Source organism: Platichthys flesus, chromosome 10 (genome assembly GCF_949316205.1).
Source record: "Platichthys flesus chromosome 10, fPlaFle2.1, whole genome shotgun sequence".
Lineage (NCBI taxonomy): Eukaryota > Metazoa > Chordata > Actinopteri > Pleuronectiformes > Pleuronectidae > Platichthys > Platichthys flesus.
In genome coordinates, this window is record NC_084954.1 from 7563531 (window position 1) to 7588433 (window position 24903).

At 42.5% G+C, this 24903-nt stretch overlaps 1 protein-coding gene across 3 annotated transcripts in view; it reads left to right on the top strand.

Moving 5' to 3' along the window:
* Positions 1–24903, top strand: part of pcnt (pericentrin) — a 33241-nt gene that overhangs the window by 4406 nt on the left and 3932 nt on the right. For 2 of the 3 annotated variants that reach the window (XM_062397011.1, XM_062397013.1), the window contains exons 5-52: positions 481–630; positions 718–1640; positions 1754–2104; positions 2639–2996; positions 3212–3616; positions 3724–3942; positions 4274–4369; positions 4499–4642; positions 4947–5181; positions 5402–5481; positions 5602–5899; positions 6199–6299; positions 6501–6612; positions 6865–6991; positions 7232–7351; positions 7443–7518; positions 7945–8013; positions 8120–8231; positions 8326–8366; positions 8451–8629; positions 8920–9373; positions 9621–9818; positions 9955–10026; positions 10434–10538; positions 10857–11009; positions 11705–11851; positions 13526–13686; positions 13976–14148; positions 14334–14515; positions 14606–14768; positions 14990–15232; positions 15666–15898; positions 16109–16216; positions 16920–16940; positions 17315–17551; positions 17635–17808; positions 17979–18131; positions 18608–18787; positions 18886–19860; positions 20896–21066; positions 21177–21366; positions 21542–21876; positions 21986–22088; positions 22623–22795; positions 22884–23150; positions 23329–23486; positions 23746–23875; positions 24048–24839. In XM_062397011.1, coding sequence (XP_062252995.1) covers positions 481–630; positions 718–1640; positions 1754–2104; positions 2639–2996; positions 3212–3616; positions 3724–3942; positions 4274–4369; positions 4499–4642; positions 4947–5181; positions 5402–5481; positions 5602–5899; positions 6199–6299; positions 6501–6612; positions 6865–6991; positions 7232–7351; positions 7443–7518; positions 7945–8013; positions 8120–8231; positions 8326–8366; positions 8451–8629; positions 8920–9373; positions 9621–9818; positions 9955–10026; positions 10434–10538; positions 10857–11009; positions 11705–11851; positions 13526–13686; positions 13976–14148; positions 14334–14515; positions 14606–14768; positions 14990–15232; positions 15666–15898; positions 16109–16216; positions 16920–16940; positions 17315–17551; positions 17635–17808; positions 17979–18131; positions 18608–18787; positions 18886–19860; positions 20896–21066; positions 21177–21366; positions 21542–21876; positions 21986–22088; positions 22623–22795; positions 22884–23150; positions 23329–23486; positions 23746–23875; positions 24048–24839 — 10647 coding nt within the window. The remainder of the gene's footprint in view (positions 1–480; positions 631–717; positions 1641–1753; positions 2105–2638; positions 2997–3211; positions 3617–3723; positions 3943–4273; positions 4370–4498; positions 4643–4946; positions 5182–5401; positions 5482–5601; positions 5900–6198; positions 6300–6500; positions 6613–6864; positions 6992–7231; positions 7352–7442; positions 7519–7944; positions 8014–8119; positions 8232–8325; positions 8367–8450; positions 8630–8919; positions 9374–9620; positions 9819–9954; positions 10027–10433; positions 10539–10856; positions 11010–11704; positions 11852–13525; positions 13687–13975; positions 14149–14333; positions 14516–14605; positions 14769–14989; positions 15233–15665; positions 15899–16108; positions 16217–16919; positions 16941–17314; positions 17552–17634; positions 17809–17978; positions 18132–18607; positions 18788–18885; positions 19861–20895; positions 21067–21176; positions 21367–21541; positions 21877–21985; positions 22089–22622; positions 22796–22883; positions 23151–23328; positions 23487–23745; positions 23876–24047; positions 24840–24903) is intronic. The other variant, XM_062397012.1, reaches the window with a different exon arrangement.

The window sequence follows — 24903 nt, forward strand, 5'->3', positions numbered from 1 at the left end:
AGACAATGGAAGTCTTTATATGGAATTGCTATGAGTGTGTTTAATAAGGCTTGTGAATTTCTGTGTCTGACATCATCACCAACCCAATGGTAAATGTAACTGTCTCCCCTTCTGCTTGGCTGCACTGATTTGAAAATGCAGCTTAGTACATCTATTATATGAAGGTCCTCAGGTCTCGAAACTGTTGTAAAATGACCTTAAATAATCTTGACTATACGTTTTTTTTCACATCACAAAAGTGATCATTCTTATGTACATATTACCTTTATGATGCTCTTTCATTTAGTCAATCAGTTTTCTATCTGACCTTGCAGCAAAAATATTTGCTTTAGTTTATTTATTATTCATTTCCTCTTAGGGCTGCTTTAATGTATAAATAAATACCGTGCTTTCAAATTGTGTTGCCCATTTGCCTGAGGAAATATGTCCATGTATGACTGTGTGTATTTCTGTGATTATAAAATCGATTTATACTTGCAGCAATTACAAGAGGCTGTGGAGAAGCGTAATGAGATAATTGCCAAGCTGAGCTCCAACCTGCAGGATGCGCTGGCCAGCAGAGACCAGGTGCAGCTGGAGGCACACTCACTTGCTGGACAGATTCAGGCACTACAGAGACAGCTCCAACAGGTTAGTGTCACTCAAAGTTAAAGCAGCCCCACTTTGCATGTTGAAGTGACTGAAAACTGAATATTATCTGAATTGTCTTTCATACAGACCAGTGTCGAGTTTCTCCGAATCAAAAGCCAGTCAGACTCTGAAGTCCAGTACACTCATCGACAACAGCTTCAACATGACCACGGCTCCCGAGATGCCGACCTCAATCATAAGGAGGTGCCAACAGAGGGATCAGGAAGTGAAGGAACTGCCTCTCAAACAAGTGTTGAAGGCTTCAACGGTGAAGGTGACCCCGAGATCAACATTGTTCTGGACAAACTGAGGGCGGAGCTGGAAGAAGAACGAGAAAAGGGTCGACAAATATGTGCTAAACTCTCTGAGGAGCTGGAGAAACACCAACATGTGCTTTCTTTACTGGAGAGAGAGAAGAACGGAAGGGAAGAGGATAGGAAAGAAAAGGAGGCACAGCTGCAAGATCTCCAGAACGAACTGAGCCAAGTCCAGTCCCAGTGCCTTGAGATGCAGCAGTGCAAAGAGGAGAAGGAGAAACTGAACAGGGAAGTACTGGGGCTGAGGAAAAGACTTCAGGAGGAAGAAGATGCAGAGAGGACATTAAGTGAAAAGGTGGCCACTTCTGCCCTTCGTCTCCAGAGCCTCGAGGAGGAAAGACAAAGACAAGAAGCAGAGATGCAGATGCTTAAAGAGGAGCATAGGGAGGAGGTGGAGAGAGTCAGGCAGCTGCTGGAGGAGAGGGAGAAAGAACTGAAGTTCAGAGAAGAAGAGGTCATGGGATTTAAAGCGTCTAAAAATCGACAGAACCAAGCAAAAGCTGGTTTTAGTTGTGATGCGGATGAGGCCAATCTGGAAAGTGGACCCAATGAAGACAGCATGAATGTATCAGTACCTGGGGACATTATGATGGAGAGATACTTCTTTTCAGTTCCTCCCGCATACTCTCAGTCTTCATTGGTTAATGAAAGCTTTGAACACTGTAGTCAGCTGGATGTCTCTGCAAACCACAGGTGAGAGGACTTCCTATTGCAGTTAATCTGTATGAGTGTTGGTCTATTTTCATGTTGCATGCTTCATATTTATAGTTAAATCCCCTAATGTATCTCTTTTCCTCTGTTTATAGTTTTGAGCTCAGCTGTGAACTCTTGGGAGAAGAGCCCCTGCTTTCAATTTCAAACCGTCTCCTCGAGGAAAACGACACATCTAGCCTCTCTATCCCACAGTGCCACGACCCTGGGACTGAAAATTCCAATCCACAGAGTCTGTGTCAGTGGCTTCACAACTCCACCTCTGGAGATCTGGACAGGAGTACTCTGTCCGAGCAGCAGTTTGAGGAGACAGACCTGGGAAAAGAGCTGCTGAATCAGCAGTGTTGCGAGCTCCGTGAGGAGCTGGCTCTCAAAGACAGGGACTTGAATGTGTTGAGGGAGGAGGTCGACAAGACTGCTGAAGAGCTGGAGGAGGCCAGGAGCAGGTAAGAAATCAAGGAGTAGAGGCACAGTGCAAAAAGCATGGATAATAAGATTTGAAGTAAAATTACATAGATCCGATCTGCAGGAAGGAAAAATAACATTGTAAAAGACATAGAAGATAAGTTAAAAAAGAAACATACAGTAATCCAAGTGATGGGTAAAATAATGATGGGCTTTAACAGAATCATGTCAAGACTCAAGCATCATCTTTCTGTTCTCAAACGGGTAAGATGGATTACACATTTCTTAATAATTCTTCACAAAATCTGATGGTGTCACTGCTGATGGAGCCATAGTTACTCCCAAAAAGAAACAGATATTTACTTTTTTTAATAATTTACCTAATGTTGGTATTGCATTCAATTTGCCAGTACCTATTATACATTTAGATATGTTTAATTTGATGTAATTTATTTACTTTACATTTTTATTAAAACTCAATATATTTCACACAAAGTGAGCTTGTGCGTCATGGTTACTCGTAGATATTTTATGATTTGAATCAGTTTAGCATTTTAAATCTGTTGTCTATTCAGGTGGGCTCAAGTAACAGAGGAGCTCAGACAGGCTCTCTGGGAACTTGAGGAGGAGAAGAGGAGACGCGTTGAGGAGGAGATGAACGACCAAGACGACCTCAAGAACAAACTCGGTGCCTTAATGGAAGAAGGAGAAAAAGAGATAGCAGCAATGTTCGTGGGAAAGGAAGCTGCTGATACTCCGCTGCTTGCCCCTAGTACGGGTCCATCAGAGAAGGAAGATAAACTGGTGGGGGAGCTTGAAAAGGAGGCTGGATTCCTGTCTCATCAAAAACAGCCGGAGATGCTCGTATCCTCTCTGCAGGAGATGAAGCAGAGCGCAGAGCTCAGACATGACAACCAGTTGCAAACGCTACAGGTATTCAAATACGATAAGTGGGATCTGTTATGAGCTCAGTAAGAATATACTCTGTGTGCCTTTTTCTTTTGACTAGCCCAATTCAATTTAGATAGATGGAAATACTATAAAACAGGAGTAATATGTAGATAAGGGCATAATGGAGGAAGACATGAAAATAACATAAATATATTCTACAGAAAGCTAAAGCAATGTCTCTGTCTTTCTTTCCCTAGGCTCATTGTGACCATCTCATATCAGAGCTAGAGGAGACAAAAACAAAGCTAAACGCTGCCTTAAGTCAAGGGACCTCGGATGAAACGAGATTAAAGGAGCTTGAAACAACACATGCACAGCTTCTGGATGTCGCAGCAGAGGTGGAGAGACTGCAGAACGAGCTGGACAAGAGCCACATCAATCTGGACAGGGCCGAGAATGAAAAGCATGAACTAGAGTCTCAGATCCTCTGTCTGAGACAAAACCTGGACATGCTAGAGGAGGCCCAGTCCCAGGCAGTGCAGGAGAGGGAGGAGCACAAGAGGAAAGAAGAAGAGATGGACGAGCAGATACAAAAAATGGAGCAAATCTTAGAGGAGGAACTTGAACAGTTTGAGAACTTGCTAAAATCCAAGGAGGTTGAGGTAGGAGATGATGCGAGGCTGATTTATTTTAATCTGTTTCTTGTAAACATGGGTGTTTGAAATACTACTGTACGAAGAAATGACCAGGTGTGCAAAATATTTAACAGTTTGCTGAGGTGAAGGAAAAATGGGAGGAAGAGAGACAGGAGAAGAAGAAAGAGCTTCTTGATGTGAAACATCTCATGGAGGAGCAGAGGAGGCAGAGGGATGAGGAGGTCAAGGCTCTCCTGGAGAAGCAGGTCCTGGCTGTGGAGGAAGTCAGAGAGAAGCTCATGACGTCTCACCAACAGGAGAAACAAATCTTGATGGCGAAACATCAACAAGAGGTGAAATATACAAACCACCCACAGGGCATCATTTCATAGATTTATGGTGGTGCTCATATCTAAAACATCTAATATAAATATTTGCATTTATTTAAATCTCCCAGGACATTTGTTTGTTCGAGGTTTTACCAGCTACTAAATGTGATGCAATCTTTAGGAGGCACAAGGATCATAGTAGTCAGTTTTCAATGCATCAATGTTATTTTTTACTATTTCCCCATGAGTTGCTACATTAACTAAAACAGATCCAACGGAACGTTTTTAATTATTAGAATTAAAATGGAGGAACAAGCAGCATTTTAATCTGTTATTTCATTACTTATCTACCTAGATCTCTGAGCTGAATACTCACCTGGAGAAAGAGCTCCTGAAGCAGCAGGCCGGTATGGAGGAAGAACAAAAGAGAAAGATCAGCTTCATCAAACAGGTATCGGAGACAGCAGAGGTTACTTAGTGTCTTTAAAGAGATTACATGCTTTGCCAGTTGTTTTATTTTTGCTTCAGCCATTTTATGTATTTTCAACTGCTCATGCCTCCTGTTCCGTCTTCCCTGCAGGTGACTGAACGTGAGCATGAGAGGCTGGTGTCAGAGCTGAGTGTCAAACACAGCGAGGAGCTTAGTCAACTGAAGACAGAGCTGTCGCTGGAACTGAGGGAGAGCTTAGAGGCTGCCCACCAGGCTGAACTGCAGCAGGCTCAGGTACACACACACCTGCACTGTGGAACATCTTAAGCTACAGTATGCACTTCAATAACACATAACATTTGTCTCTTTTTCTCCCTAATGTAACCATTTCATAGTTTTGATGTCTAAGCTATCAGGTGTACTGGAATTTTCAGACTTAGAATAATTTAAAAAATAGTTATAAATAGCTATGGAGAAATATGAGGAGCACTTAATGTTTCAAATGTGAAATATTGTTTCTCTTTTCTCTCCATGTGCTGTCATTATAAAACTCTGGAAAACTAACGAAAAATACATCTCATGCTTTCTTTTGCCTTAGGACCAAAAAAACGTTGAGCTTGAGGCCTTGCGTCTGAGCCTGACCAATGCCCACATGTCCCAGCTGGAGCACCTTCAGGAGTCTACTGTCACCAAAGTCCAGCCCTTCCTGAAGGAGGCTTTTGCTCAAGAGACTGCGTCCCTGAAGACCCAGCATCAAGCCGAACTGGACCAGCTCAGACAGAAAGACCAGGAGCAGCTGGACAGACTGCGGGAGCTGCACCAACAAGACATAGGTTAGTCCAGATGAGTGTTTTTCAGTTGTTCAGTCTGTTCCTCTTCATGTTAGCCCGTGGATGCACTCAACAGGTTTATCACTGTGTATTTGGGTGAATCATGCTCATTCTTTAGAAGCTTCTTCTGTATAAAGAAGAGCACATTGACAAATGAAGCTCAACATTCTTTGGTGAAGGTGAACTCATTTTCTTTTGTGTTTTTTATCTTGTGCGTGTTCAGATGAATTCAATCAGCAGTGGGAGACTCGTGTTGCTCAGGAGAGAGGCTCAATGGAAGAAAAGCAGGCTAAAGAGATTCAGGTTAAACTTAATAAAATTTTTGTTGTATATAATCAATGCAATTTTGGTATTCAATAGACAAATTGTTTATTATCAGGAGAATCCTCGTTCTCACTTGTTGCTTCACCTTTGCTTTTTTAGGCTCTAAGGTTGCAGTGGGAGAAAGAGGCTGAGAGCGCCCGCTCAAACCTCCTGACATCTCTGTCAGAGGCAGAGAACAGCCTCACCGCCACACAGACAGAACTCTCCAGCACCCAGACCTCCCTTACTCAGATCAACAAGTCTCTATCTGAAGCCCAGGCAGCTCTGTCGCAGACCCAGTCAGAGCTAAAGGAGTCACAGGCCAGGCTGAAAGAACTCCAGTTATCTAGTAAGGAGGAGAACGAAAAACTAGAGGAGGAGCTGAAACAAGCCTTGGCTGACAGGGATTCTGCTGCAAGTGAGTTCCATCCAATCATTAAGGATGTGAAAAACTCTTAACTCAGAATTTTAGGGATAGAAACTTTTAATTGTTGTTCAAATTTGAATATTCTACATCAGAGTGTAGTTCAGCATAGGAAATTTTGCTGACTAACCAATGGGGAGGGCATTTCTTTTAAGAATACGCAATTTCTGTACACAAATTTGCAATGACTTCTGCAAAATTAACAAGTCAGGTTGTTTAGATTTCTGTTTCGCATGCTATGTATTTGTGTGATAATTGATAAAAATGCTGTTCTTCCTGTGAATGTTGATCAGGTTCCCTGGAGGAATTGGTCTCTAGCCAAAAGGCAGTTTTGCAGGAGAAAGTGCAGCAAGCTCTACAGCTAGAGGAGAGGGAAAAGCAACTTCTGAAAGAAGTGAGTTCCCTGGAGCATAAGAACGACAATCAAGTTGTCATTCAATTCTTGTATTAATTCAACAATCTTTATTTGAATGTTTGTTCAACTTATTTTGAAGACATTTCATTAATTCACTGATAACAAGACTACAAAACAATACATATTAACATATCTTCAAATCTAAATAAGGTTTGGTTTTGTTTCCTTTCTGTCAAACAGGTACTTCTCCTTCAGGAGGAGAAGACTTTGCTGAAAAAGAACTCAGAAGAGGAAGTAGCTCAGCTGTGGACTCAGCTGGACAGCATGAGGACGAATCGCCAAGAGTTGGGAGGTAACACTGACGACCTGGCCTGACATCTGCTTCAAAATACTTTATTTTCACCTACTGTAGTAGTTAAAGTTAAGAGTCAAAACATCCCAAGTAGGGTATCAATAACATTTTACTTCAGACAATGTCTGTAATGTGAGATGATGCCTGGAAGATAAGGAAACTTGCTAAAACTTAACTCTCAGACATTAGTTGCATTTTTTTGACCCTTTATTGTTCTTTTGTTCTTTCTTTGTCTTTGTTATGGTCTCACAGAACTTAAGGAGCAACTTCTCGCTCGCTCATCTCGTGTTGATGACATTGAGCGCCTAAAGATGGAGTTTAATGAACAAAAACAAGGAATCAAAGAGCAGAATGAGGCTGAGCTGGAAAGCCTAAGGAGGTATGTGATCACACGCACACACACACACACAAACACACACACACACACACACACACACACACACACACACAGTCCTCTGATGTTTAGAATAGAAACAGAACCTTTATCCCAGATGGATTTTGCACAGCATGTTATTTACTTACCACAGTTTGCAAAAGTTACCTGTAATTTTTCCTGTTATTCCTTTTCCTTTTATTGATCCCATCAAATGACACGTGAATTACCTTCGTCCTCCTTTAGGTACTTCGAGAAGAGGTTGCAAGCAACTGAAGAGAGCTACAGAGAGGAAATAGCTCTTCTCCAGCTAAGAATGGTAGAAGCTGCTTTGGAAGAGTCTTTGAATAAAACTGCTAATGACAGGTATTTCAGTCGTTTTTTAATAAGGCTACAAAGATATTCTGAAATCTTACATTATGTTTTGTTAGTTACATCTGTGCTTCTTTCTCTTCAGTTCCATTTCTCATGATGAAGCAGAGGAGGCAAAATATGATCTGTCTGATACCAGCCTCAAGCTTGAGAAACACAGGGTAAAGATGTGAACAAACTATCAGCATTAGATTTTGTTTGCGATAATGTGTGGTGTAGAGCAGTTTGAATGTACCGTCATTTATTCTTAATTAAGAGGGCAGTCAAAATAAACAAAGTTTAGTAATACTAAGTAGTTTGCAATACTTTTAATGTGAGGATATAACAAATATAAATGGATTATATTATATGTATACATACAGTGAAAACAGAATATGTACAGTGTGAATATATAGACAGTGAAATTAATTGCACATAAGAAGCTAAAATACAAAGTTACTGTTTGAAAATGTTGGGTCTTTAGCAAGTTCTTGTTTCAATTAGTGGAGTGAGGTTTTCCTCAAATTTAAACAGCATTACATTTCTGGTTTTCATTACACTATTTCAAATATTATTATTTCATTATTTACATTTTATGTCTCATCCAGGAATTGGAGGAGAAACACTCAATGGAGCTTTCCAATCTGAGATCCTCCTATAAGGAAGATGTGCTGCAGGTGAGACACAAACTCAATCCCTCAATCTTAAATGTCTCAGTTTCCACGAAAACATGTTCCTGGAAAGCTTTCCGCTTACTCTCTCATTTTCTTACTTGTGTGTTAGGTGAGCTCAGACCTCACAGACCATTACTATGATGAGCTGCAAGAGATTAAGTCTCGTCACGCTTTGGAGACGGAGCAACTCAAAGCCAAACTTTCTGAGAAACACTTACAAGGTAACACACACACACACACACACAATCACACAGTTTTGAAATAAAAAAGATAACCGTAGTGTTAGATGATGCTAATGCTCGTCCTCTGTCATAGAGCTTACCAGACTCCGTTTGGAGGCTGCTCTGCAGGTTGAGGTGAGAAAATAAAATCTCGTCATCTGTACAACTAATTAAATCCTGAGTTTATTGGTCGTTTAATGCAATGTGGGTTTTAATTAGGCGGAGGTCGAACTGAGGCTGTGGTGTCACACTGAGGAGCTGCAGACAAGGATGACCATGATCCACACCCTGGAGGACAGAGTGGCTGCCTTGAGTGAACAGCAGACAACAGAAATCAAGGAGCTCACTTCTCTCCTCCGGGAGCAGAGTGAAGAGCAGCTACGTCAGGCTCAAGAGAGGTGAGATCTGTCGGAGTCAAGACCATAATGTCATTGAGTATGTTTGGGATTTATTTTTCTCCCGAAATCAGAACAAAGGTGCCAACCCAAACTTGTTATACAAACTTTTTTATTTATATTGGGGTGTGGTCGTGTTAGATGGGTTATCTACTTAATTTTATTAAATTGGTTTTTCATTGTACATGCCTCTAGTCAGGGAACAAAATGTTTGTAGCTCTAACACATTTCTCTTTTAATTAATTATGATATAAAATGCAAAGCTCAATTCTGCTTTTGTCTGTCGGGTTCAGGTTCCACGAAGAAAAAACAGTGCTGGAGGAGCGTTTGGCCCAGTCATACGAAAACTCTGTGTCAGAGCTAAAGGACAAACTTCAAACGGAGCTGGAACATGAGAGAGCATCTGTACTGAGCAAACACTCACAAGAGATGGACACACTCGATGCCAAACACAAAGCACAGCTAGATTCACTTAGTGCCAGTCACAGAGATCAGCTTGTAGCCAAAGCCGCTGATCTCGATTCCAAACACAATGCAGAGATTGTTGCCTTGGAAGCGGCCCTCAATTCCAAACGAACGGCAGACCTTAAAGATCTGGAGGCCATGATGCAGGAGACCAGTCTGGTTCAGCTCGAGGCTTTAGAAGCTGAGCTCACTCGCAAACACCAAGAGGAGAGGGATCTATTGGAAAAGAGGATGCTGGGTAATATGGACACTTTGGAGGCCACGTACCTGAAGGAAGTGCAAGTAAGGAGGCACCCATACAAAGTAAAACACAATGTTACTGTCATACTCAGGAAAGTACCTCAAACAGCAAATCTGCAGGTCTTTGAAATGTGTATAAAAAGCACTTGATTGAGTTTGCCTGATTTTTAAATATTGGGGTTCTATAAATAATTGTTATTTTATTAAAATGTTTTAAAAAATCTGTTTGTGAAGGGTTTCTCCTTTTGAATGTCAAGTGCTTACAAGGCTTCTGTTTCTTTGATCTCAGGCCCTGCGTGATGAAGTGGGACAGCTCGAAGAGGGGCACCATCTAGATCTGAATGACCAGAAGTCAGAATGTCTGCAGATCATTGAGCTCCATGCTGCAGAACAACTGTCCATCAGGGAGGAGCTGAGGAAAGAACTGGCTCAGCTGCAAATGGAAAAGTTCAGTGCCATGGCAGCGGAGCTCAGCCACGTTCACAAGGTGAGAAGCGGAAATGAGTGATGGGCGGCTGGCTAACATCTGGTATACAGTTAATCAGAGTACGAGATACGTATAACTGACAACTTCTACTGTTGACTTTTCACTAAATTCTATTTTTCATGATTTGTTCTTGCAGGCTGAGCTGGCTGCTCAAAAAGAGGCCTCAGACAATGAACACTGCACAGCTCTGGAGACCCTGAAGATGCAGGTACTTACCCTGACATCTTGTCCTATCATAAAAAGACTGAATTTGAAGTGTCTTCTCTTGAGGACACTGGTTACAGAATGGGATCTGATTTGATATTTGCCCAAGAAAATATTTAAAAATGTACATCCAAATATAAACAACAACTGTATATTTTTAGAGGTAAACATATTTGTTTATTGGTGGTGAACACTGCTGTTGCAAATAAAGCTCTTTCAAGACCGAAATTCTTGCCCCAACCGCTACTCAAAGTAAGCAATGCCATATTTAGATCATGAAATAACATTCAAGTGTTTTGGTGATGAACAAAAACATTCTCAAGATTATATTGAGTTTTTAGTCCTGCTTACCCCAAGTTGTATTCTTTTTAATTTCCAGCACTTGTTTAAAGGTCTCATCTGTTCTCTCAGGTTTTGGAGCTTGAGCAACATCACAATGCTGCACTCCAGGAGCTTTCACACACCTACAGTGATGAGAAAGAGCAGCTCATCAAGCAGCACCAACTCCAGCTACAGGTGTGTAATGCCTAGTAGAGCATCGCATTGCCCGTGTGTGAATCTGTCTTTCACAGGATGAGTGAACATCTCAAGCTCTGCCTACCGAGTTGTTTTTAATGGTTGTCACTAGAGTTCTCGTCCCTTGCTTCTGTTGCTCTTACAGCCCATTAGAGGCAGGATTACACAGAGTCATTGTTCATCCTTCATAATAGTGTACTTGTGGCGCCGCACAAATGCGCCATGGATTTGTTTTTCTTAGGAGCACTTTTTTGATTGTGAGTATTTGACCAACTGCCTGAATATTGTAGTATTAATAGCACGTGTGTCCTGCCTCAGGAGACGAGGGGTAGCTCCGCCCGAGAATTGGAGGCATGTCGGCGGGAGCTTGAAGAGGAATCGTCCAGGCAACGTCAGCACTTCATGGAAGAGGTGGAGCTCCTCAAAGTCCAATCAGAGGAGAGGCTGCAGGACAGGATTAATCAACTGAAGGTAGAAAAAACTGAGATGCTAGTGAGAAACGGGGAAAAAAACAATTAGTTTTGAAATCTATGAAATGAAATGCCCTTTACGCAGTGAACAATCAATTCATGCGTAAAATATCCGAGTGATCTTTAAAGGTGCTTTTTATTTTAAGTTGTGTATTTATTTGACTCAAAGCGCTTGTTTTTAAAGCCATTATGTAATCGCTCTGGATTATGGAGAGCTGTTGTGCGTGTGTGTGTGTGTTGTGGCGCAGCCCCCTCTAAGCTCCAGCTGCACCAGTTCACTCCAAAGGATAGCTCTTTCCCTTGGACTCTGTCCCACTGGAGCTTTATTCAAACCCAGATTCCACATAATCCCACCATCATATACTGCATGTAGAAGTGTTCTTGTCCGTCTGTCTCCTTGTCCTCTGAATCGTTGTGCTGCTGGCTCTTGCGTGTGTTTGTGTTTCTGCCATCTGAACAGTGGCTAAATGGGATGGATCTAAGCTTTTTATCCTCTGATGTTAAAGGTTTTAAGGCTGAAGGTAGTTTTTTTTCATTTTCAGACCTTTAGTGTTTGACCATTTGAAATGTGAAGCCCAGTAGTCAGCTATAAGCCAGCGAGACATGGCCAGAGATATTTTATGCCCTCACGGTTCTGCAGGTTTTTAAGATTCACATCTTTTAATTCATGAACTCACATCTTTGCTTTCTTTGCAGACGGAGTTTGAGGACCAGAAGGAGGCGGAGCTTCAAGACCTGAGGCGGAGCTTCGCATCTGAGCAGGAGAAGAAGGAGCAGAGCTACACCGGCAAAATGAGCCAACTCACCTCCCAGCTGCAGAAGCTTGATGCTGTGGTGGCCCAGGTAGTGCATATATTAAAATAACTACAATCTGGTCTTTTGTTTTTCCAGGGATTTCCTATAAATTATGTTGCAAATGTAAAAGTAATGTAAAATAGGATGCCACCTTCAGCTTCACTTTGCTCACTTTGCTTGCTTGGGACAGGACTATACAGGCCTGAGAAGATGTGCTGTGTTATTCTGGATATTCAAAGTACATAATAAGAGGAAGGAGAAAATTTAAATAGTTTGATGATTTGGAAATTAAGAATGGACAGTAACAACATTGGTGCAGAGGTTTGGCACCTGTACGATATTACAACTTATTAAAACCATTAACATTTCAACTGCTATATTAGGGGAGGGTATGTGTGTGTCATACATCCGCTCTCTTTGTTAAAGCAAAAAGTATAGCTAAATTAATTGAAAATGCTAATATTCCCGAACTCTAGCTCCTAAAAGTGGCCTTTGCAACTTTTCCTCATAAAAAAAATCCACTTTTAAACAAATTAGCTTATTTTTACACTTTTTTTCTTAGAGATAAAAAACAGTCAAAGACAATTTACTAAATCATTTATTGCAGCCCTGGTTGAACAGTAAAGTACAGACTTAAGAGGACTAAATAATTGGTAAACTCTAAAGCATAGCAACATGCAATTTTGTTTGTTGCACATTCATGTGCTTCTGTTAATTTTTATCAGTCATGAAATCAATGGAGCAAAGCTTTGATGTGTCAGAGCTAATTTCCATAAATCTGTTGTCGTTTGGTTGTTGTGGAGATTTGGAGCATACTGAAACCTTTTTAATTGGATAGTCTTGGTTACTACTAAGGTATTGCTCTACTCTAGAGCGAAGTCTGTGTTCATTTAAAAAAACTTTTTTTTTGACTAATGTATGTTTATATTTGTTTCCATGGCACCTGCCTGGCTTGGCTTTTCATAGTGAGATATTAACACACACACACACACACACACACACACACACTCTCTAAGAGCCCATGAGGTTAGACAGGAGAGGCTTAAGAGAGTCAGGGCGGGTGTTGTTGTCAAGGCAACAGCATTGTTTTTAGAGGCAGGTGGTTGCATGAGACGTTTGATGGGGGGGGAGAAGGGGGAAAAAGAGAGGGAAGAAATGGTGAAAGGAGCGGGGGACAACAGTCGGCACGAGAAAGGAAAGGTAAGAAGAATTAGCAGAGATGAAAGAAAACTCTAAATTGAAGCAGTACGTCTAGATGCTGGCGTTTCTCACTTCTGCAGTTTCTGTATTTGCCATGAAGGCCTGATGGTTATAGTCAATATGTGTGAATTGAGCTGGTTTTTAATAAGTTTTCCGCTTTCTTTTTTCTTTCAGTAGATTGAGTGTATTTTGGTTGATAGTGGATGTGCTCACTGTGATATCTGGATGAAGTCGATGTCTCAGACTATCACCTTCTGATTTTGATTCCCAGTGGTTTTTCTCCTAAATGCAGAACACACCTGATGCTTTTGTCAAGCTCTTGGCTCTGTTGAGCTGTTGTCAACCATGTGGATTTGTTACCTTTGTTGCTACAAAGACTTTACCGGTTGTCATGTCTAGTTTCTGTCCTTTTAGATGAGTTGAGTATGTTTCTAAACATGTCATTACACAGGTGGTAGTGGGTTTATTCAGTATGTTAGTGATGGTAGATTTAACAAGTTCTCTTTGTCCATTATCTTGCAGCTGCGGGCAGAGGTTGGCTGTCTGCAGGGAGAGTTGGAAGGGAAGCGTTCGGAGATGGAGACCCTGGACACCCTCCTCCAGCGAAGGGACAGAGAAAATCAGGAGGGAGGCAACCACCTCAAGATGCTCACTGATGACTTGCACACGGCCAAAGAGGAAAGGTACGTGATATCCTTTGTGTATGTTTTGCATTGTACTGCAAGTCAGCTAGAAACAAACAAGTTAATTTTACCTGCATAACAAAAAAGGTGGTTATCTGTGCGTTTTATTTGTTTCTGAACATTAATTTTCATTAACGCTTGATTGGACCTTGCAACTTTTCCTCATCAAAAAAATAAAAGGTTTTTGACGCATGCCAGTATGTTTAATAGCTTCAAATTGCTAGTCTCCCTGCAGAATCCCATGGTTTGTTGTATGCGTTGATCTGACATATCACTTTTGTTCTCCCAGATATAATCTGCACAAGGCCAATGAAAAGATAGGGATGGTGCTGATTGAGATTGTTCGCAGCATTGTTGCAACAGAGGAATTCATTGGCCAAAAGATCAGTACCAGATCCAACAAATACAAGCAGGCGACTTATCAGAAGAGCCCAGCAGGGATCAAAGATGCTGACGAGTCGGGTAAGTTGGCTTCTGACTCATTCTTAAGTTATACGGTAAAACCATAGTTATTTTGGGCTCAGGCTGGTTCATGGATTTTTGTTACCGCTACAGATATGAATTAAATCATTTCCTTAAAGCCTAAAGGGTCAATAAATATATATCAATACAACAATTACATTTGACTTTTTCCCTTTTTTCTGTAGGTATTACAGTTTCAGAGTTGTCAACAGAGGATGTTGAGCTGACCCAGCTATTCTGTGAGAGCTTGCTTGTCTCAGATACTGAGATCAGTCCTGGCGGAGAAGAGGCAGCTCTGAACGCCTGCGGCAGACTGCGACACACAGTAGGCACACTACTGGAGCTGCTCAACCAAGCCAACACACAGGTAAAGGATGCATAGACCCACTGATCTCACTCAACCATGAACAAGAAATGTTGTCTATCTTATAAATGTGGGTTTCTCATTTATTTCCAGCTGGAGCAGAGTCAAGATGTCCACCTTTCTCTGGAGGAGAAGTTCTCTCAGGGCAGAGAAGATTCCGCCCAGCTCCTTAAGCAGCACAAGCTCTTATTGGAGCAGCTCGATCAGGACGCAAAGCTGAAGAGTCAACTCGAGCTGGAGCTCCATAAGGCCGAGGGTGAGCACTGCATCCTCATTGGCTTTGCTTCACTTGACTCATCTTCTGCTGCCAAGTTACAGTTGTTAATCCACTGATCCTTAAAACGCTGTTCTCTCCTGCTCATACTCCAATTTCATCACTTGAACTGAAGTTTAAACATAATCCATCTGTTATGATGTTAAGCACAAGAAGCTAAAGCATATTATGTATTTTTCTTACCTTATTCTGTTTGTGTTCAGGGCTCCTAGATGGCTATATGGCAGAGAAAGTGGTCCTAGAGGAGTGTCTCCAGCAGAGGGAGGCTCAAGAGGAGAGACTAGTTGAGGAGCTGGAGGATCTTAAGGTGAAGCTGCATAAGATGGGGAGCATCACTGGGGAGCTGGACAGCCTAAGACTGAAGCACCAGGAGCTCAGTGAGGAGCACACAATTCTCCTACGTCAAAAGGAGCATCTCTCTGCCGGTCTTGGGGATCGAGAGAAAGGTGAGTGGAAGTAGAACTTGTGAATTACAGAATAAAGTGTCACACAACCTCTGTAGCTTAATCATACTCTTATGTAATGTCTGTGCTCAGATGCATCTTCTGTCCGTAGGCCATGGGCTGAATTTAGATCCTGACGCAGGTTTGTGGGTCAGAGTGGAGTGTGTGTGTGTTGGGGGGTGGGGGATGAATTTGCAGTATATTTGCAGTGAAGTGTGAGGTTGCTGTTTGAGACTCTACCCTCGTCAGTAGCTTGTAGGGAAGACACTCGGCGTGCTGTGTTATTTGTTGTTGTTTTACTTCTATAACAATGATTTAGATCAGATTTGTTAAGAATTTATTCAGTAACATCTCTGTCTTTCCTGCTCAAAATTCTTTAGCATCCATGTATTTACGCTGAAACAGTCAGCCTCACCTTCTTCTCTCATTTTTGAAGCTCTACTAGCAGAGACGGAGCTTTTGACCCAAGATAGACTGGACCTGCAGCGGCAGGCGGAGCGGGACCACAGGTCTCTGTCTCAGCGCCTCAGGGACCTGGAGAGATATTTGGAAGAGCAGGAAACCAAGGGCCTGGAGACGGAGCTGCACAACAAGACTCACACTGAAGACCTCAACCAGCGTGTCCAAGCACTGGAGAAACAGCTAAAACACGACCGTCAGTTTATAGAGGTGAATGTTTCGATATATTAAATGTTTATTATAATGTGACGCTAAAATGTAATTGATCTACTTTTTTAGCTTGCCTTTAATTGTTTATACAACCCTTTAAACTAATTTCAGATTCATTTTAGTGTTATTTCAGAGTGCCAGAGACAGGTCCTCCTGTCATTGCTTACTGCAGTGGACATTCTAACATGTAATTAATTCCTATAAATACAGGAGCAAGCTGTGGAGCGTGAACATGAGAGAGACGAGTTCCAACAGGAGATCCGAAGGCTGGAGGCCCAACTCAGACAAACGGCCGGTGTGGATAACAAAGGACACAGGGTGAGGCCCATCATCTTGATCGGAAGTGTACATACTGCATGGGGGGGGACTTTTTAACCACCAAGCACCATTTTGTGACCTTACCACTCGATGTGCTAACTCTGTCATGAGCATTATTCCCTGCACAAATATTTAATTTGAGAAGATCAGAATGATAAACTATGGATCAAACTTACTCTTTAAATCAGACTAGGCTGCTTTGTTTTCATCATTATCTTGGCTGCGGTGCAATTTGCAGCTGTTGCTGACAGACTACTGGATTTAAATAGTAGTTGTCGCCTGAATCAAGCAGTTTATCCTTTCAGGCAGATGGCAGGCATCTGTGGGATGTTTTGACCCTCTCCAATAAGGTTTTCATAAAGGCTACTTAATGATGTACTGCATAGAGCGTACGGGTCACCTTGACATTGGTGTTAATATATAATATATAAACAGCATACTTACATGATTAACCAAATGTGTAGACATTTTCTTTTCTTTTTTTGTGAGATATTGACAGATACTAAGTTTCAGTTTCAATGTTTTTTTTATACATGGTTGCTGTGATGAGTTTGCTCATGTTTTGCTGATTGGATGATAAATGCACTAACTGAAACATTTATAGATCTACTCACAGAAGTTGACATGATGAATGTGTTGTTTGTTTGTTAATAAGCCTTACTTTTACCATGTGTTTACTCCTGTGCTGAACTGATTGCTGTAGTTTGAGGACTTGGCTCTGCAGGTAACAAAAAATGAAACCGTAGTCTCCCTCTCTAAGCTCCTCTGACTCCTGTGCATGTTGTGCATTATTCCTTTAACTCAATCATCCATATTAGAGTAATTTCCGTGCTTCTTGCATTTGCCCAAAATTCATCGACCATTTCATTTTCTGTTTGCTAACATTCATTTGCATGGTTTGTACTTCATTTGTCCTTCACTCCATGTCACTGCTCTCTGGAGCGGCTTCATTCAGTGTTTGGTACCAGTGGCTGCGGATACGGCTTGGCTTTGTTTGTTTTTTGCTACGAATCATAATTTCCATTCCCAACACTTTTTTTCCCCCATTAAAGTTTTAAAAGTTGTTATTCAAACTTGGTCCCTGGTATGTCTTTGCAGGTGGAAAGTCTACAAGCTGTCATCAAAGACAAGATGGACGACCAGGCTTCCTTGTTCGCAGCCAATCAGCAGGCCCAGCGTGACCTTACTGAACGCAACGAGGAGATAGACAAGCTAGCCGGGCGAATCAGAGAACTGGAGCATGCGCTGCTCAACACTGCTGAGAGTAACCGATCTATTGGTCAACTTGAACAAGAGCTTCACAGAGCAAAGTTGAGAGAGCAGGAGCTCACACAAGTAAGAACAGATTAACACTTTCAGTTTAGAGAAGTGTGCACTTTCACTTTTTTCTCAAGAATTCCCTCATCTCCTCCTTCCAGGATAAGCAAGCCCTGGAGCAGCAGCAGCTGTCCAGCAGGCTTCAGATCTCCGCCCTGCAGTCCAAACTGGATGATATGAGACACAGCTACCATGACAACACACGTGACCCCACCCAGGAGCTTAGGGATGCCCTTGACACTGCTCAGCAGAGTCTACAGACCAAAGAGCAAGAGGTCAGTAGGATTTGATAAAAAGATGGTGGAAAGTAGCAGCAATTATTTAGCGTTTTTACTTGCACATTTGGCTGCAGTGCCACCTGCTGGTTCAAATGGGGAAAGGTATCCAGAAAGGTAAATAAACTTTGTATAGTATCCCTGTTGATGTTAAATAATGTGCATTTCAGGTTGAGGTTCTGCTTGGCCAACTGGAGAATGTGCACAGCGACTTGACCATCAAAGAAGTTGAACTAAAACACCTCACACTGCAGCTGGAGTCGGTGACCAATCAGAATGCAGCTCATGTCAATGAGCTCCAAGAGCAGATTGCTGCACTGAAGGTAAGAACTACATTGTTTTTACACCAAATCATTATCTATTTGTGGTGTTAATCTCTCCCTCTCAGATGCTTTGATCTAGATTGTGTATCTAGATACACAGCCCACAACCACTCCAATGTCCAAATGCTAATACTGTGCGTTAGAAATTTTATTCTTTAATTATGAAAATCTAATACTTATATAAGAAGGGTTCTCTAAAGATAGTAATTCTCCTGACATTTACCTCTTACCCTCAGAAGTGGTGATAATTTACAAATTCTGGAGTAATTTGAAATGGGCGTGGCAAAAACTGAACAGCGCCCCCCCCCCCCCAAAAAAAAAAGCCCCTTACTCTTGCTTTCACCGATCTTCGCGAAAATCGGTAAACACGTGTATCATGACCGGACACACAAAAAAGTCTCAGGGAGCATCGTGAAAAAAGCAACAGGAAGTCGGCTATTCTGGATTAAGTATTAATTTTGTTTGTTTGTTTGCAGGAGACTGTATCTAATCTAGAAATACTTGAGGAGGAGAAGGAAGAGCAAAGCGAGTTGGAGGAAGTAAATGAAGAGACCCTCCCCTCAGCTCTACTCCAGGAGAAAAACCAGGAAATCGATCACCTCAACAATGAGATCCAAAGATTAGAACAGGAGCTGGAGTTCACCGGGGACAACAAGGTCAGTGTAAACACACAGATACATGAAGACAGTGTGAGAATATAGCCAATGAGGTGTTGATGTAAAATCGAATTGTCCGTTTCTAATCTTCCTGAAAGGATTTGGAAGTTGACCTTGAGGATCTGCGCTCACAGGTGGAACATCTTCAGTCTGAAATAACCAGAGTGCGTCAGGACAAAGAGGAAGAAGAGGAGCGCCTTCATGAGGTCATCAGCACGCTGCAGGCAGAACTCTCCACACTGGGCCCCAACATGCATGAAGTTAGCGACTCTCAGGACGGGGACAGCATCAATCCCTCACCTGCTCCCAGCCCAGAACCTCACCACTACACCATCCAGGAAAAGGATAGGAGGGGAGGGCCGAGTAGCCTGAAGCAAGAGCTCAGTCTGACTCACTCTGCCGCCTCTCGTTCCCTTCGCTCTCGTCTCAAGGCCACTCAGAGTCAGCTGGACACAGCGGTGGCAGAGAGAGAGGGACTGGAGCGGTTACTGCTCACCCAGGAGGAAGAGTACAGAGGACACGGGCAGGAGTTGGGGAGGAGGTTGAAAGCTGAGAAAGAAAAGGCAGATGAGCTCAAAGGTCTCCTCACCCTCAAGGAAGCCGAGCTGGAGGAGGTGAAAGCCCAGGTAGAAGAGGATAGGGACGAGAGGAAATCATTTGAGGAGGAGAATGCTCACCTTAACACCCTGGTTACTGATCTTCAAGAGGCAGAACAAAAGCGACTGAGAGAGATTGAAAGTTTAAAAACTAAAGAGCAGGAGATGGAACTAGAAATGGAGGTACTCAGAGAAACAAGCCTTACACTTGAGAGACAAATCCAGGAGATGAGAGCCGAGCTGGTTGATATGGAGAAACTGGTTGCTGTTGAAAGGGAAAAGATTAAAAAGCTTGAGACTGTGAAGGAAGAGCTTTCTGCTGAAAGTGAAGCACTCCGGAGTAAGGAGAAGCAACTTCAGGAGGAAACTGAGATGCTGAGGCAGGAAGTGACTTCATTGAAAAGCCTGATCCAGGACCTGACAGTTAAAGTCAGAGAGAAGGAAACCAATCAAGAAGAGGCTCAAACGGAGGTGCTGGTGAGTGTTTGTAGATAAAAATGTTATACAACGTTAACGACCTTAAAAGATTATGAAATAAAATGTTTTATTTAAGTACCAATCTTTTTGACATCTTATGTTTGTATACATAGTTCATAGTAAACAGCGGACCTTAGTTTTCTGTTATCTGTTCGAGATTTATAAATCATATTATATTTACCTCCCCCAATAAGGTCATGTTTTCACTCCTGATTATGTGTCAGTTGGTTTGCGTTTAAGCAAAATTAAAGCAAAAATACTGGATGGATTAACAGGAAACATAGTGGAAGGATGTGGTAATGGTGCGTTCTGGATTTTTTTTCTGTCGCATATCACTTTAACATTTTGAGAAAGAATTTTGGTAAATTTTACTGATGTCCGATTGAATAATAATTCACGGATAGTGATGGAAAAAATTGGCATATTTAGGGGATTCTATCTGTAAGTATATGTGCAATTTGGTGCAGCTGGATTCAATTAACTCTGTAAACCAGCTTCAAAAGGCCCCAGACAGGGAAGTGCAGGCAAGAACACATCTGGTTATAGTTAGCTGCGTAATGACGTGTTACAGCGAGACGGCAGAAACTTGCACGGAGGAAGTGACATGAAAATGAGGAAGGACGATGAAAATCTTTGTTAGCTCTTGTTTCTGTTGTTCTATTCCGCTGCGTTCTACCCTTGCAGGATGTGGTAAGAACAAGTTGTGGTTTTTATAAAATAGATAACAAAAGAAGAAATACATCAGTTCTGTTGCTGCTGCTTGTCTTTGCACTCTTTCAAACTTTGATTGTTCTGGTGCACAGCTGCTTTTGGCAAATGGCCACAGTATACAATAATAGCTTTAGTTGTAGATGTGTACGACATGTGCGAAATTAAATGTTGTTACTCTGCAAAGTACTGAATTCCATTCATCTACTGCTCATGTAGGGCTCTGCAAAAACGGAAAAAGAAAATGAAAAATGTAGGGCATGAATTCACATGTCTGTACAGGAAAGTGACACTCAATACTTATGTGGATCTTTCTCTTTTTATCAGACAAATGCTGAGGTGACTTTGGCTAAAGCAGACACTGCGTTGAGACAGAAGGAGGAAGAGCTCATCAAACTGAGAGCCGAGAATCAGGCTGTGAGGACGGAGCTTACCACAGTGAAACAGGGTCTGAGCACCAGTGCAGCCAGAGCTGAGAAACTACACGAGGAAGGACGGGTGGGAATATTTAACTGACCACTCAATATTAACTACAGATCATATATCTCTTCAAGTTAATCTTTTAGTCCTGAGTATTATGAATGTAACGGTTGGATCCTCTGTTTTAGACCAAAGACTGTGCCCTTGTCGCCCTGGAGACTGACAACCAGCGGCTGAAGTCAGAGCTCCGGCGTCTGCAGGAGGACCTGGCTGTGCAGGAAGAGGAACTAGCCTATCAGCAGAGAGAACTACAGCAACTCCTACAGCACTGTCAACAGGAGGACACACTTCATCATCAACAGGGATACCAACAGAAAGGTAAAACTCAATGAGTCTTTATACTATGAAATAATTTTACACTATTATTGAATGGGGAAGTTTTTTTATTGTCATATAAACTATGTTAATCTCTTAGCCCTTTATGACATGGAACTGAAACAGAAAAATCTCTCACATTCTCACAATTATTTTTTAAATATTTCTTTATCATCAGATATTTCTCAGAGACCTTTTGAGGACATCGTGAGCGTCTCTCGGGACGAAGCCTCTCTGGGCTCTCCGGAGCTGTTGAGGAAACTCGAATGCTCCGAGGACAGAACCCTGCAGCGTTTCCATACCTCTGTCCTGGGCTCCCGTCTGTCTGAGCTCAGTGTACTGAACAGCACCGGCCTGGATCTGCCCCAACACAAGACCTCTCCCAGGGTTGTGATGGAGCCCCCCCACTCTCGGACCATCACTCCAGATCCAGCCACACGGAGTACCCGCTCCCCAGGCTCAGCCTCCGTCTCTGACAACTTCTCCATGCTTGACTCTCTGGAGACCGATCGAGTATGTCATCTGTCCCTTTTATACAGTCTATTTTATTGTCATACTGCAAGAAACTCCTGTGTATTAGTTGTGTTAAAATATAGATAAATATTTTTAAATTTCTTCTTAGATGCGCGAGTTGGAAGGACTTGATCTGACAGACCCTCCGTCTCTACTTGGCTCGACCTCCTCCCTCTCAGCACCAGAGTGGGCCAGTGATGGATATGGAAGCAGTGAGTATTTGCACATGAATGACTGTTATCAGTGAAGATTTTCAATTATCCATGTGATGGTTTCTATCCACAGGTGATAGGTCAAGGCAGCCAGTCTGCGTTTAAGATGAGATATGAAATGTCTCCAAGAAAATAAAGCAACCCTGATGGCACTTTTATATGTGTAATATAGATTTGTTTAAACTGTTGATATTTTAGCAGACGTTACTCAAGAGTAAATCATGTATTTTGCTGGGACTATTTTTATATTCAGATTTATTGTACTAGTTTAATTTACCATAGATTGACAGTGTGTGTGTGTGTGTGTGATTGACTCAAAATAAACTAGTGAGTCTGTCAGTCAATGGAGTGGTGGGTCTGACTCACGTGTTTTTTATAGGTTTGGTACAAAATAGAGTTCTTTGGGTCAGACGAACAAGCTTTACCAAAGCTGTGCTCAAACTGAGTAGGCTCAGTTTGTGGACAGTAAGAAAAAAATGTAGACCTACACCAGGCTGATCTACTTAACTCTTCTGTTCTCTTCTTTTGATTCAGATGTGAGTTCAGAGTTGGGTGCAAGGCTGAGAGTCGAGCTTGAACAGACTGAAAGACTGGATGCTCAGTTTGTTGAGTATCTCCGCTGTCGAGGAATGAACCCGACGGCGAACACAGACAGTGCGGCAGGTAGCATGAGCTACAGCGATGACCTATTATCTCCTGAGCTTCAGGTGGGCCTCATATACACTTGGCAGTAAATCTATTTATAACTTCCACAGTCTGAATTGTTACTAAGTTTCTTTCCCTATCATTCTGCAGAATCTGTTGAAAAAGGTTTATCAAGAAAGCTGCAGAATTCTCACCTTGTCCCAGCGGCGTGCCACGTCCTCAACCCAACCTCATGCCTCAGACTTGAAAGCTTTCTCGTCGAGTCAGGCGCAGTATCATTGTGGAGATAGCTCCACCCTAATGGACAAATCAACCTCCAACCCCCCCATGAGCTGGCAGCAGGAGAAGAGGGCACTGCAGGAGACTGTGATCGCTCTCCGAGAGTTGCTTTGTCGAATGGCACAGAGACACACACAAGTGAGTCTCTGTAGTTTTGAATTAAGATTTTACAAACCTCTACAGTGAGATTTGGGTGTTTTTTAACCTTTGTTTGTAAAACTTTATTTTTCTTTTACTTTATAAATGTAATGTACTGGTGTCTCATCTCATAATTTCAGTTGACTATCTTTGCTGATCTTCTGTCTTCCTCCCTCAGACTGACAACAGGGGTGAAAGTGACTGGCAGAGAGATCAGCTACAGACTGATGGACAGGTTGAATCCCAACTGAAAGCAGCGCTGGAGGAGAGACAGAAACAACTGCAATGTGCTCATGACACCCAGCGAGAGCAAAACAACAAAATGCAATCACTCAGGTACAACAGGACAGAAGCCATCCCCATTATATATCAGACATGAGTCAATTCCCCTTTATCAAATGTCTTGTTTTTTTCCTAACTTACAAAAATAATCCATTCATTTAGGGTGTATCTTTTGTTGTTTGTATGTATTTTTAGGTATTGGTTGGCATTTTTGAACTACGGCTCTCTTCACCATATTTCTGTCAGTCACACAAACAGGCTTCCATGTAATTATTCAAAAAGTGGTGAAAAGTAATGCTGTGGTTTTCTTTAGGCTCGCTGTAGAAGAAGGTGAAGAGGCTTTGAAGGAAGCGCAAACCAGAGTCCAGGAGCTTCAACAACAACTGGAGCAGGAGAGGGTTCTGAGTCTCCGTAAAGACAGAGAGGAGGAAAAAAGGAGAGAGGTAAGATGAGCAGCGTTTATACTGGATCCAATATACATTTCAGCTTAATCACAGAAAACCAATATCATGGCTCTGCAGTGTTTGTTGTCAAAGATCAGAAAGTGCTAAGAATCCAAAGTGTGCTTCATCTATGATAATACTCTGTAAGATGACCCACCTTTTCTCCCTCCAGGCCATGCAAGTGTCCTCCGATCAGCAGAGGTCAGAGGTCATGGCTCTGAAGGGTCATGTAGAGCAGGAGACGGTGGCATGCAGCAACCTCAGACGTGAGCTTCAGATAGAACAGTCGCGCAGTGAGCTGCTGGAGAAACGGGTAGACGACACCCAGAAGGAGCTAGAAGATGAACGTCAACGTTCTGCCCAGCAACAGGATCTCATCCTGAAAGAAAAGACTCGACTGCAGCGTCTCTTGACCGAAGCAGAATCTCGCTCATGTGAGATTCACTCGAAACTTGCAGCCGCTCACAGGAAGCTTGACGAAGAGAGAGACCGATGCGCCAGCCAGGTGGATGAGCTTAGCCGCAGACATGAGGCCGACTCAGCCAGAGACAGGAAGTTTCTCTCTGACATGCGCAACCAGCTAGAGCAGGAGCGAAGGCAGGGGGAGGAGCTGGCAGCTGTGATGACCAAAATGAGGACCGAGCTACTGCAGAGCAGGAGGACATTGGAAGAGGAGGACAGGACGAGGAGGGAGGAGCTGCAGAGGGAACAGGAGGCCGCCACTCGACATCGTGTGGCGATGGAGACCTTGAAGGAGCAGAAACAGGAAGCCAGCAGTACTTTGGCGGAGGAGAGAGAGCGGTCCAGACGCCTTGGGGTGGAACTGGCAGAGATAAAGGACAGACTCAGACTGATGAAGGACAAAGAGAGGGAGAGGGAGGAGCATTGGGAGCGAGAAAGGAGTAAGGGGCGGCAAGATCAGATGGAGAGGGAGAGACGTCAGGAAAGGACCAATAACAAACTGGTAAGATATTAACAAAGTTCTTACTCTTCTCTAATGGACTGCCTTCTTTCATGAATACAATGCT